General features: G+C 41.7%; 1 protein-coding gene across 2 annotated transcripts in view; it reads right to left on the bottom strand.

Moving 5' to 3' along the window:
* Window positions 1-8,615, bottom strand: part of KLHL2 (kelch like family member 2) — a 79,896-nt gene extending 71,281 nt beyond the window's left edge. For both annotated transcript variants that reach the window (XM_045831724.1, XM_045831725.1), the window contains exon 1: window positions 8,331-8,615. In XM_045831724.1, the coding sequence (XP_045687680.1) occupies window positions 8,331-8,356 (26 nt within the window). In that variant the 5' untranslated portion in view covers window positions 8,357-8,615. The remainder of the gene's footprint in view (window positions 1-8,330) is intronic.
* Window positions 8,616-12,987: the final 4,372 nt, after the last annotated feature.

Here is a 12,987-nt window from a genome sequence, read left to right as displayed (position 1 = left end):
GGCCAAACCCTCAACCTAGCCATGTGCCCTGACCTGGGATCAAACTGGTGGCGTTTTGCTTTGCGGGATGATGCCTAAACAACTGAGCCACCTGTCAGGGCACACCACGTAACTTCTAACTCTGGCTAAGAACATATTACTGACAATAACTGAATTCTCCAAGAAGAAGCAAACACAGACTGGGCTGTTTCCTTTTAAGAGTCAAGACTCCATAACCAGGCAAAGTTTAAACCTACCACAAAAATTTTGAGGACACCTTAAAAATTAGGTCCAGTTTTTTTTACATGCTTGAGAACAGTGATTTCCCATGGGGGGGGGGGGCATAGAATCTGAATGACCCAAGCAATTTTTTTCAAGCTACACTTAACCATCCCTCTTCACAAGAAGATTCAGGAAAGCCCTTTTTACAGCACTAATTGTATCAAAATGACAGCATCTCTAGGAGTAGGGGTGAAAGGAGGCTATGTATAATTTTTTTAAGTGCTGTGATATACCCCACCACCCACTTAACTCCTACTCTAGGACAATCATCTCGGATTGAGAACAAACACTAGAAAATATGGGTTGGTTGTTTTTAATGTCTTCGGGTAGAAACAATGCTAATTCATATGAATGATACAGCTGCAAAATTTAACAGGGGACCAGACATTTCACATTCAGAACACCAATACTTAGCCCCTTGGTGGCCACCATCTCTGCTCTCCCTTCTGCCTCTTCACCTCAAAAGCTGCAAGACTCCCCTGCCTGCAATGAGTCACCCACCATTACTCACAAATTTCTGCCAAGTTCACGTCAGCAGCTGTTGTTTTCAAAGTCACCATCCATGCTGTACAGCTCTGAAGTTTCTCCATTATTTTATGATACCACTTTGATTCTCCCTGCTGTCATCCTGCTTATCATTTTCCTAGCAAAACTTCGTTATTGTACTAACATTGCTGCCATACACAAAGTCCAGGATATCGGAAGTGATATAACTAATATTTGTTATGTCACTCTACAGTGCCCCAACAAAATACTCTCATATCCTTCATCTCACCCAAATAACCACTATATTTCTTAGAGGTTGTAAAAGTAGAGAGGGCTCTTTCTATTGGAAACACGCCTTGGTGTGTGGTAGAGTTGTGATTTCAATTTTTGCAATTAGCTAAAGACAAAGAGACATGCTCTGCAAATTTTCTTCAAGTGTTTAGAATTTAAACTTTTATTAAGTCCAGAACCAGTAGACTAACTGCAACCTATGAACATATGGTAATGTTACCAAATAAACATAGCTTTACTATGTTAATGTCTACCCTACAGACATGTAAGAACTTGAATTGTACCTTCAGTAGGTGGAGTTTTAGAACTCTATATGAGATTTAGAACTCTTGTGAGATTAAAAAACACCTCCTGCCCAGTCACAGGTCATCTCACAGACAATATCATAATAATGCCCCGGAATACATCAGTATAGTACATATATCACTAAAAGTTATGTTTCCAATTTTCCAGAGCTGGAAACATCTAGAAAAACTGGAACTGCCCAATGTTACCAAAACAGGCTAGCAAGTAAAGCAGAGCACTGAGGTATTGCATGCCACCCCTCCTCAGGCCCCTAGGACTCAGCTGTGGGGCTCTCCCTGTCTAGTGTGTTGCGGAATTTCGGCAGGAGGTGGTTGAGATGTCTGAGGTGGGGAGGCTGATGGAAGGTGCAGTGTAATTGCTCTCAGACAGTAGAACAATAGAGCTGTATAAAGCTCTACTGCAGTTCAACTCTGCTCTCTCTCCCTCCCACCTACATGACAAACAGCGCATAATCAGGCACTTTTTGTCCCTGACAGTGACTATCACCAGGAAAGGGACCAGGGTAAAAGCATTTCTTATGCAAGATCATTCTTATTTTAAAGAATATTTTATAAACAATTAACAAAGCACTGTCAAATGGGTATTTGTAAAGTGCTAAAAGAGGCTGATGATCTATTTCAAACATTTGTGTCTTTTATCACTCATATTTCTGACCTTCCTTTTGCCACTTCCCCCACTATTGCCATCACTTGGCTGGTAAGAGAAGGCAGCAATATGATGTGGCAATTCCGTCCACTGGGCTACCTTTTCCAGCACTGAATGCAAAGGCACTAAAAGAGGGCCAGAATCGGCTGGATGACCTGCATTGTACTCCCGCCTGTGCCAAATACTAACCAACTGACCTCGGATTAGTTACTTAGCCTCTCTGGGCTTTGGACTGTTTTAATGATAAAATAAGGCTTTCTTATTCCACAAATATGTCAAACATAAAATGTAACCTGAAAGTCAAAGATGATAGCACCTCACGTCCTTGCCTCAGGGAGCTATACTAAACACTACACAAATGTAAACACAGAGTTCAGAAGAAAAATGTTGACGTTAGGAGCTAAACTGAATATGGAGATACATTTTTATGGACTTTACTGGCCTTCCTCATCTTTAATTGCAACAGTCAATTAAAATTATTAGTAATACTCCAGACAACTACCACTGTTAATAAATCAAGCAGGCAAGCATTGCCTAGGTGCCCACTGCATGCCCTATGCTAAGCAGGAGAGGGACAGAAAGAAGCTGAGCACAGGAACCTTCTTCAGTTACGACCTGAGGAGGTACATCTGAAACCAGTAGGGAAGGGCACGAGTTAGTACACAGGTGCAAGATTACGGGCTACTGATTGTAAGTACTATGGGAATGCAAAGAGAGCTGGCATGAGTCTTAGGAAACAGGACAGACTTTATGAAGGATAGGAGGCTCCAACTCTTGGGGGAACTCCAAGTTGGTTTAACTGCAGGGAGTATGAAAAATGGCTGGAGACTCTTGATGTGTGATAAAGCAGATTTTGAACACATAAGATATGGCCAAAATGATGGAGGGCTTTGACTACCAGGCTGAGATGTCTGGTTTCGGTATGTCATTTAACATGCCTCTAAGATGTTGGGGCGGGCAGAAGGGGGTCAAATAGTAGGTGGACTGAAAGGTGGGGAGAGAAAACAAAGCTCAACAGCAGGAAAAAAATCCAGGTATCAAGTGATGAAATCTGTTCATCAAAATAATAGCAGTCAGAATAGACACTTGAAACCAAGGCTCTACAGTTCCTGGGAGCTGATAAGATGTGGAAAGTGATGAAAGAGAGAAATCAAAGACCATTCCAAGGCTTTGGATAGGCTGATTACTCCACTGGATAAGTAGTAGAGATGTTATAAAGAGAAATCAGTTTCAGAACAGGTTACGAACGCAGTCTTAGAAACGTTGAATCTGAGATATGAGCTGAGCTGAGAGTAAATGTTCTATAAGAAGCTCAAAGTTCAAGGCTGAAACACAGCTCTTCAGCCCAGTCTTAAGATACAGATGGAGCCACAACTCAGTGGTTAGCAGATGATTGAAAAAGACTTGGCCAAGGCCTGCATCTGTGAGAAACAGACACTGCCAACCAACAGTAACAGAAGAAAAGCCACGGAAGATGAAAACAGTGACCAACGGAGTCTCACTTTCTCCTCTGTAAGCTTGGGAAAGTAATTTAATTTCTGAAAAAGAATAATTATGAGAGGCCCACACTATACGGAAGGTTGATGACAAGATTAAGTGAGATAAAGAAATAAACAAATAAATCCCATTTAAGCAACTCAAAAACTAGAGGAGAAAACCAAGAAAAAGTGGTGTTATGGAAAGCAAAGTCTTGCTTTTGAAGGCAGAATCAGTGAACAGAACCGGTCCAAAAAATACTTGAGCAAATGCCAAGGATCTAAAATGAAGAAAGTGCATAAGACAAAGTATATTAACCCACCCACTATAAGAATTGTGTTACGTATTTGTTTGCTGCCAGTTTCAGTCACAAGGAAAAGAACTTTGTTTTGTTTTCTGAGATTATTCCCAAAGCCTGGTCATCACAGGTGCCTAATAAATATGAACAAAAAAAACTGACCTTCCTCATTATCAACAGTAGATACATTTAGAATTCAGTAAAATTCTATAGAAAAGCATCTGAAAGACAATTTTCATTCTCCATATCACCTTGATCTTAAGAAAAAAGTTGAATTATTTTCATAAACATTCCTAGTGCAGTTCCATAACAGCCATGGATGAGTAAATTTAGAGTCACATTTACAAAAGCATACTTACTAATATTTACTAAATACCTACTAAGTGCATTAGAAAATATAAATTAGTAATAAGAGGTTTGGGGGGGTATTTGGTGGCAGGGGGAGAAGTGATTTCCCAGCAACAGAGATTTTTAAGACTACTACATAAATGCTACCTAGTTCAGAATCCGCTTCTCAAGTTTTCAAGTACAGTTTGAAATTTTCTTTATATATGACACTTCTTTCAACCCATATGGATTCATATGTTTTTCTCTTTTTTTAAAGATTTTATTTATTTATTTTTAGAGAGGGAAGGGGGGAGAGAAAGAAAAAGAGAGAGAGAGAGAGAGAGAGACATCAATGTCCGGTTGCTGGGGGTCATGGCCTGCAACCCAGGCATGTACCCTGACTGGGAATCGAACCTGTGACACTTTGGTTCACAGCCCGTACTCAATCCACTGAGCTACGCCAGCCAGGGCTGGATTCATATGTTTTTCAACATTACATTGTGGGCTACTGTTGCTCCGAAATACTTTAAAGGTCTTTGTCTATCATTGAGGAGGTTCACCTATGATCTGAGAGATGCCCAATTTACTTAAGACTAGTTAAACAAAAAACTGGTTCAACTTTTATAGCCAGTGGGCTATAAAAGACAAACAAATGGATATTAGGATAACCAATGGCAAGGTTCTAAAGTCATAGGAATTGAATCTTTGAATTAGAAAGAGCATTAAAGGTCATCCAGGCCAGTGAATCACAAATGTCAGGCTTCAACAAACTTTTAACTGGTCTGTGACAAAATGAGGGCAACGCAGTAAGATTTCCTAAAACTAAATTTATTCCCTTTAAGAACTATTCTTCATTCTGAGACTATGTCCTTCTTTAAATTGTGAAGGGGTGCTAAAATGTCCTTTCTTTTACAAAAAGATGACAGTTGATAATTAGTTTATTATCAATTAGTTCTTTACTTGGCAAAGCAAAAAAAAACTCAGCAATTCTATGTTGGACTTCAATTTTACAAGCCAGTAAAATCCAAAAATCTGAGAACTTCTGCTCTAACCCAACCAATCTTCTACTATAATTCCTTAGAACAGGGTCAACAAGATGTTTTGCAGCCCACGCTTGAATACCTCTGAAGTTCAAGAGTCTCCAGTGAAGTGGAATCAACTGAAAAAAAGATATGGTTGTATCTGTAGCATATTTGCTTAGTTTTGAGTAGAAAAAGCAAAAAAGCAAAGCCTGTAGAAAGAGAGCCAATTTATGAAATAGGAACCAGTAAGAAAACAAAGGCCAAGAAAACTGTTCAGTGAGGGGAGGTCAAAGGATGAACTCTGTCCTATACCTCGTCTTCCCTTAACATTTATGAAAAGCCTTTTAAAAATAATTCTAAAAGCTAGAATATATAAAAATCTCCTGAGGTCATAGCTTATCAGTTTACCTTTCCTTTTGTACATTTCCTTTATTAATAACATCAAATTTTTAGCTGCACAGATTTCAGATTCAGAGGCACAGGTCCATGGCCTTAATATCACCCAGACCTCAAAATGCAACACATTGAAATACCACATGTACTTAAAGAGGCAAAAAAACACTATAAGCAGAGATATTAAAGCCCAATGACAATCTATACGATAATCAGAAAGGCTGAGGAATGGAAAGAGAAGAGATCAAAACCTAAGTTCAACAAGCCCATACTGAAGGAACAAGGGAGCCTGGGGCACAGTCATCTCCATTCCTCCAAGAAAATTTACCAAAAGGCTGAAATGGAACAGGCGAGATTTGAAAGCAATGTAAAACTGACTGCTAAAAGAGAAGTATGAGCAAAAATACCATACACAATGCCAGACAGAGAGGCAGGCATTCAAATATTTGCAGAACAAATGAATTAATAAACAGATATACAAAGAGGATCTGAGTCCCAGTTTCCTAAGACATCATCCAAGGCACTCTGAGTCCATGTCAAACATCTTTCTTTGCCTTAAAGTTCAGGCTACAAATCTAACCTTATGAAAAACTGAACCCTGCCAATAACTTCCACTGACCCCTGTCCTAGTCTAGCTCTAGCCCAGGGAGCCCGTAAGCAACTTCCCAAAGACACTGCTTGCATTTCTCAAATTCAGCACTCATGATTCAGAGTAGAAGGAAAAAACAAGTTAGTGGGAGTGCAAGCAGAAAGGTAAACAACACTCTGAGTAGCTCTGGGATGAGAATCCTAGACAGACCAAGTGAAAATAAAAACCAATTTGTATTTGTTATTAAATGAACTGAAACAATGCAAAAGTCTCACCAACTTTGGCCACCCACAATTAAAAGAAGTTTTAACAATTCTTTCATCACTGCTGGCATTCTGGGCTTTCTATTATCTCTCAGCTTATCATTGTTCCAGCACTACTGATGGAGTCTCAATACCAAAGAATTGGGCTAGGCACCAAAACTGTATTAGCCGATCTTTCCTAGGTCCCGTTAATACACATTTGCAAGCACACAAATATTTCATCTTTTGCTTTTTTCAATTGCAGTTTAAATTGTTTTTGTATTACTTTCAGGTATACAACAATAGTGGTTAGACAATCATATACTTTACAGTGTGTCCCCCCCATAATTTTTAATTATTTCTATTTAAATCATTGTCTATGTCTCTACTCCCTCCCTACGGAGCCTGCTTTTCCACGCCCTTTTTTCACCTGCATTCTAAGATCTCCTTGGTCTTTCCTTTAGGTCACTCTGCTCAAAAAACTAAAAAGGGATGGCAGAGAACTGATATAAAGGGGGCAGGCTTGCTACAGGTAACATACCTACATGGTATACTGTATACACTATGTATTGTCCATACACAGGTAGCATTTCCTGCCTTAAGTGCCTCTTGAGCCTGGACACAACTTGTGCTGGTGCTCACACTGCCACTGTTAACAATCCACCAGCATGTTTCCTAGGAATCAGGAGCCTTTCTGAACCTGCTAAAGAGCAAAACCAGATCACAAAGCTCTCAAAACCACAGTGATCATGAAGCAACTGAACCCTCACTTGTATCAGCTCAGAAGGGTTAATTCAAGAGTCTTATCATCTGCTCCTTAGATTCCCATGACCTGTTCCACTCAAGCTAAAAATTCCATACGGCACTTTTAGAAATTGTAGTTCCAGAATCCTATTAGATCTCCTAAAAGGATTCAGCATCAAAACATTATTCAGCCCAAGCCTCAGGTCCATATTTTGGCTGGAATGTTACTAAAGAATGGCAAGAGGCTGGGTGCAGTAAAAAAAGGTAAGTCTCCATGAATAACTCTCATGAAAAGGTAAGCCGTTCTTCAAAATGAGGTGTGTCTGCGGTTTGAAAGTCAGATTCAAAGGGCTCTTGTTCCCTGATAAAAATGAAACTAAGGAAAGCAAATCAAAATCGAAAATCTCAGAACTCAGGGATTTATAGTTCACTTTTACCAAAACGTAAAAAATAAAAATCTTGTACTCAATAATGCAATACCTTCAATATCTCCTATATAACTGCTCAGCTTTTATCATTTCTGAAGAGTAATTTTGTTGCAGGTAATGTTCAATGTATTTGGATACCACGGAAGAAAGACACCTGTGCCTTGCAGGTCCTACACTACTAACCTGCCCAGGGTACCAAGGAAACAGAAGATGCTCTGATTTCTGGATACAATTTTCTGCAGTGCCAGGTAAAAGAGGTCACATGCCCTGAACAGCCGCGGCTCATTCAGTGATGTAAATGCTCCTCAATTAATTTTACTAGAAATTTGGAGAAGCAAGCAACCTAAGATCAATTCATTTAGACGCCGGGCGTCTGGTACTTTCCAGTATCCTTTTTTCAACGGACTCCCGTGCATCCTGTTTCCATCCCTTAGAAAGGAGTCGGCCAGCTGGACGCGAGCAGCTCGTGCATTCCATGCAGGTAGACACAAATGGGCAGAGTCCCCAAGCACAGCCCCATCCTGAACCTCCCATCCTCCTGGGATTGGGAAGACCCTTCCCAGGAAATACTGGGCAGCGTTTTAAGTCACTGCCTGACCAAGTGAGTTTCCCTCCGCGACCGCCTCGCGACTGCGGGAACCGCGCCTCGTCACGCCCTGCAGCTCCCACCTCCCGCCGCCCCCGGCTCCCCGGCGGCTCCCGGCGTCCAACACCGGCGGGCACCGGGGTACCGTCCCCAAGCAGCGCCCGCCGACACGCGCCGCAGAGGCGCGCTTATCCGCACCGCAGCGGCACAGCCCGCCCGCATGCCCGCTCACTCACGCGGGAGGCAACGGCGGCGTCTCCATTGTGGCTCCTCTCGGGCTTTAGAACGCAGGCACCGACCACCGCTGCCAGCACCATTCCAGCCGCGGACGCCGGCACTGCCCACCCGCGGAGCCGCGTTCCATCCGCCTCACTGAGCGCCACCACCTGCGGCGGCGGCCCCCGCGGCCGTGGCCCGCTCGGCCGGGCGCGCTCCGTCTGACTGCGCGGCTACCGCGCTCGCCCGAGTGCGGGGCGGCGGCGACGGCGAGACTGGCGGGCGCGCGGCTCTGGCTCGGCCACTTCCGGGTTCGGCCCCGCCGGCGCTGACGCCGTGACGGGACGGCGAGGCGGCCTCCCGCAGCGGCCGGGGACCCCTCCCTCGGCACCTCCCCTTCCTCCTCCTGCTGCTGAAGCTGCTGCTGCGGCGGCTGCGGCTGCTGCTGCGGCGGCTGCTACTGCTGCTGGAGTAGGGCGGGCGTGCGAAGGCGCGGCCCGTGGACGGGACTGGGGCCACGGCTCCTGCAGTGGGGTCTGTGGGTCACCCGGGCGGGAGAGCTAGAAAATCGGACAGGGGTGTTGTCATGCAGGGAAAGAGCGCTCGAAAGCAGGGCATGATAGCGCTCGCTATGCACTTACTGCTCTGCTTCACAGGTTGTTCACATTATTCTTTGGATTTGAGCCTACTGTGCCCAGGGTGGTGGGGAACATAAGCATAACCAACCAATTCCTCTACAAATGGTGACACTGAGACAAGAAGGAACGAATTTGCCTATCTAGTGTCCCAAGCAAGAAGCTGCGCCTCCTTCCTCAGCATATGATCCATTCTAGTGAAAAGAGCACCTACTCGGCAAGGTTTTGGAGTCAGGGATACGATAGAGAGCAAACCCAGGTCTGCGCGTGTATGGAGCTGTCCACCTAGATCGATAAGGGAGACAGGGAAACGACGCCTGCCTACTATGAAGAAAAATGCTCAGGGTGAAAAGATGAAAAGCTATTTTAGGAGTGGCCAGGGAAGGCCTCTCAAAAGATAACGTTTAAACAGACACAGAATACAGTGAATCATGAGTAATGCAAAGAGATTCATGACCTCGGGAAGAGCAGTGTGGAGACTCTTAATGCCAAATCTCGCCTGGCTTCTAAACGGGAAGGAGAACAATGTAGCAGGTGGTTCTTCAAGTATGCCTGCTGAACAACAATAGCATCTGAGAACGTGTTAGAAATGTCAGTTCCCCAAGCCTACTTTAGATCTACTGAATCAAACTCTGGGTGGGGCCCAGCAGTCTGTGCTGTAACAAGCCTTCCAAGTGATGCTAATCACCATTTATGAATATTTATGTGTATGTTTCAAAAGGTTCATAAGTTTTTTTTAAAAAAAGATGTCCGGTTGCTATATGAGCAACATATGTAGGGAAGCAAGAGAGCAAGTAAGATTAGCCTAGTGGGATTAAAACTACAGAAGGCCTGGAGTAAAGTCAGAGTGATGAAGAGAAGTGGTCAGATTCTATTTAATAGATAAAGCACACAAGAATTACTCATACATTAGATATGAGTATATAAGAAAAACCAGGGTCAAAGATGATCCCAAGGATTTTGGTCTCAGATCTTGGGAGAGTGGAGCTGGCATTTACTGAGATCGGGGAAAGAGAGAAGCAGATTTAGTGGGGGGAGTGTAGTATGTGTAAACTCTGATTTAGACATGGTAAGTTTGAGGTGCTTGTTAAACATCTATGTGAAGATAGGTGTAGACAGTTAGATATATGTATCTGGGGTGGACTGAAATGTGTAGATTGTCAGCATATGGATGGTAGTTATGGAACTGGTTGAGATCAACTAGATAATGTAGCTGGAGAAGTGAGCTGTGGGGCACTGCAACATTAAGACAGTAAGATGAAGAGGATTCAGCAAAGGAGACAGAGAAGGAGCAGCTGGAGGAGGATCTGAAGTATCTTGGTAGTCTAGGCTTAGATTTAATCAGGTATCTCATCTAAGAATCTTGAAGCAATTTGAAAATGTTAATTAATCTGTGCTGAGTTTTTGTTGTTTTCTGAGAAGATCCTGACAAAATCTCAGGCTTTCAGACATAAGCAGACCTACCTAAGATTTGTAGCAATTTATGAGGCCAAAGTTTCCATTTTCATCTTTGTGTGGGCCAAATTACTTCACAAAACTGGTACTCAGCCAGATGCAGCCTCGCACTTACCTCTGTCTCAGCATCCACAACAGAAATGATTGTGAAGATGAACAGAAATCCATCTATGGGGGAAAATATTTTAATATGTCTTCCTCTGGATGTCCATTTCACCATTTTCTCAAGTAAAGAACACGAAGGATTAGCAATTGATACCCAAGGCCACCAAAAACTTATTTTTATTTCGCTTAGCATAAGAACTGATGGAACACGTACAGGCATTTGACCTCTCCCGGCTCAGGTTATTAGCTCCATCCATGTACTGCTTATTCTTTAGCTGAGCCCTTCACTCCCCAGTGAGGAATGAGATCTTAGAAAGTCCATCTATTTCTATACTGTAAAATAAAACAATTCCTTAGACAAATTAGTAACAATAACCTAAAACTAATATAAGTAACCTGAACATCACTTGTAAAAAGGAAGGATAAATGGTGATGGGAGGACTTGAATTGGGGTCTTGAATGCACAATTCGATATACAGAGAGTATGTTATAGGAACGCACCTCTTAAGCATATCATTTTAAAACCAATGTTATTAAATTCAATAAGTTCACCCAATAAATTCAATTTCAAAAGAAGGATAAACCACACAGAGGAACAAGTCCATGACAGTAGCTGGCGGCAAAAATTACTTAGATCAAATTGAAATTGGATGTTGCCACAGACCTGCATGACGTGACGTGGCAGGCCTGACATGGCAGGCATAGACACATACATGGCAAGAAGCCGGGGACTGAGACTTGCTCCTGTAAAGAAAAAATTTTATCAAAGGCTATAAAACATCACGTTTTTGTCATCCCTTCCAGTGTAAAGAGAACAAGTATGAAAAGCATCACTCATTCAAAAATAGTCTTAGAGAAGATGGAGACCTTCCAAAATGTCTTCTATCCTAAAGAGTTAGCCTGAAATGGATTACTTGAGTTGATTTTCTAACTTTGAATTAAGGTTTTGCTTTTATTCTTTTGATTTGGAAGCAGCTTAGTGTGCATAATATATTATGAAGTATTTCAAAATATTCTTGTGAGACTGTGCTATCTAGCAAATGGATTTGTCAATACACGAAGGTATTTATTACAAGCTTTGTGGTGTTAAATAAGGTGATGTGAGCTTCTGCTCCAGACAAATAGAAAACTTTTAATTGAAGGAGACCTTCATTTCGATGAGTTCAGTTTACGAATGCTTGCTTCCTTGTTTTCATTGTCTTTGAGATACCCACCTTAGCTCCTGTATCTCTCCACACCATGCTCCTCTCCTTTCTTGGAGAGTGAATAAGAACTTTACCCTTAAAAAAAAGGTACCCAACCTTTCTTCCAGTCCAGCACACCTGCCCATTATCCTGTATCAGAGGTTCCTGGAGAAACAAAAACAAATTGTTTGCTGCAAAGTTTAATTGGAAGTACGTTGGAAGTATTAGTACAGGAAGTATCCAAAAATAGACCTCACACTAATGCATATCAGGTAAGCAGTTTCTCTGTGTTTTTTTTAAAAAAGGAAATTTATTTAATCTATTTGTACTTGTATACCGTTATATGGCATCTATTTATGTAGTCTGGTGATGTAATACCTCATTATACAATTATCTAGGACTAAACATCTTTCTCCACAGACTCAATGCTGGGGATAAGAAAAAAGCAAGTAAAAATTCTTGATAAATTATGGGAAGCATTATTAGCTAGTTATCATTCATCTCAAGTTACACACACACACACACACACACACACACACACTTCAACACACAGCTTGGATTTGTCCATCACAACTGTTAATAGCAAGGACTGCAAGCAAAACTGTGAAGTGTTTGCTTTTTTGGCATTACCACTTTTCCCAGTCTTTTCTTTTTTTCTTGTTGGCATCAGTTTATCACCTCTAACCATCACCATCTGCAGGTCATCAGTGTGCTCCATTCCTCTTTTCAATCAGACTTAGAAATTACCTACTGTCAGTTAGTAGGATGATTTGTGGATTATACTTTAACATAATGGGGTAACTTCCCGTGGTATTATTTTAGCCAAATAAAATCTTTATACCCTATCCCCTATTAACCTTTCTCCTAAGAATGTATTCCAATGCCTTGTATGTTGGTTTAATTACACATTTTCGATGACAAAGTGATGTTGAAATGTGTCTTTTTCATTAATAGAAGTATTATTATACTTCTATTAATAAAAAAATGATTTACTATAATAAAGGACAATGCGGAGAGAAGAGATGAAAAATATCCTTCTTAAACCTAGACCTTTTGAGAACAAACCTCTGGGAGTCTGTGTGACTTGGTCAAATTATTCACATGGTAATATGAAAGGATAAGTCTTGAATGTCAACATAAATCCTAAAATTTGAGCTCAGCCCAAGTCTTGGAATTATTTTTGCAAGTAAGGATCCTTTGCCAAGAAATCCTTTCTGGTTCTTAGTCTGGTTTTAGTCAGCTTCTGGATGCAGAAAAACATGTTTAATGTGGGTATAAGTGGTTAGTCAATTCCTTGG

The sequence above is a fragment of the Phyllostomus hastatus genome, unplaced genomic scaffold (genome assembly GCF_019186645.2).
Source record: "Phyllostomus hastatus isolate PE091 unplaced genomic scaffold, TTU_PhHast_1.1 phas_contig_159, whole genome shotgun sequence".
Taxonomy (NCBI): Eukaryota; Metazoa; Chordata; class Mammalia; order Chiroptera; family Phyllostomidae; genus Phyllostomus; species Phyllostomus hastatus.
The sequence above is the reverse complement of the archived record's forward strand: the minus strand, read 5'-3'. Positions and strand labels throughout refer to the sequence as shown.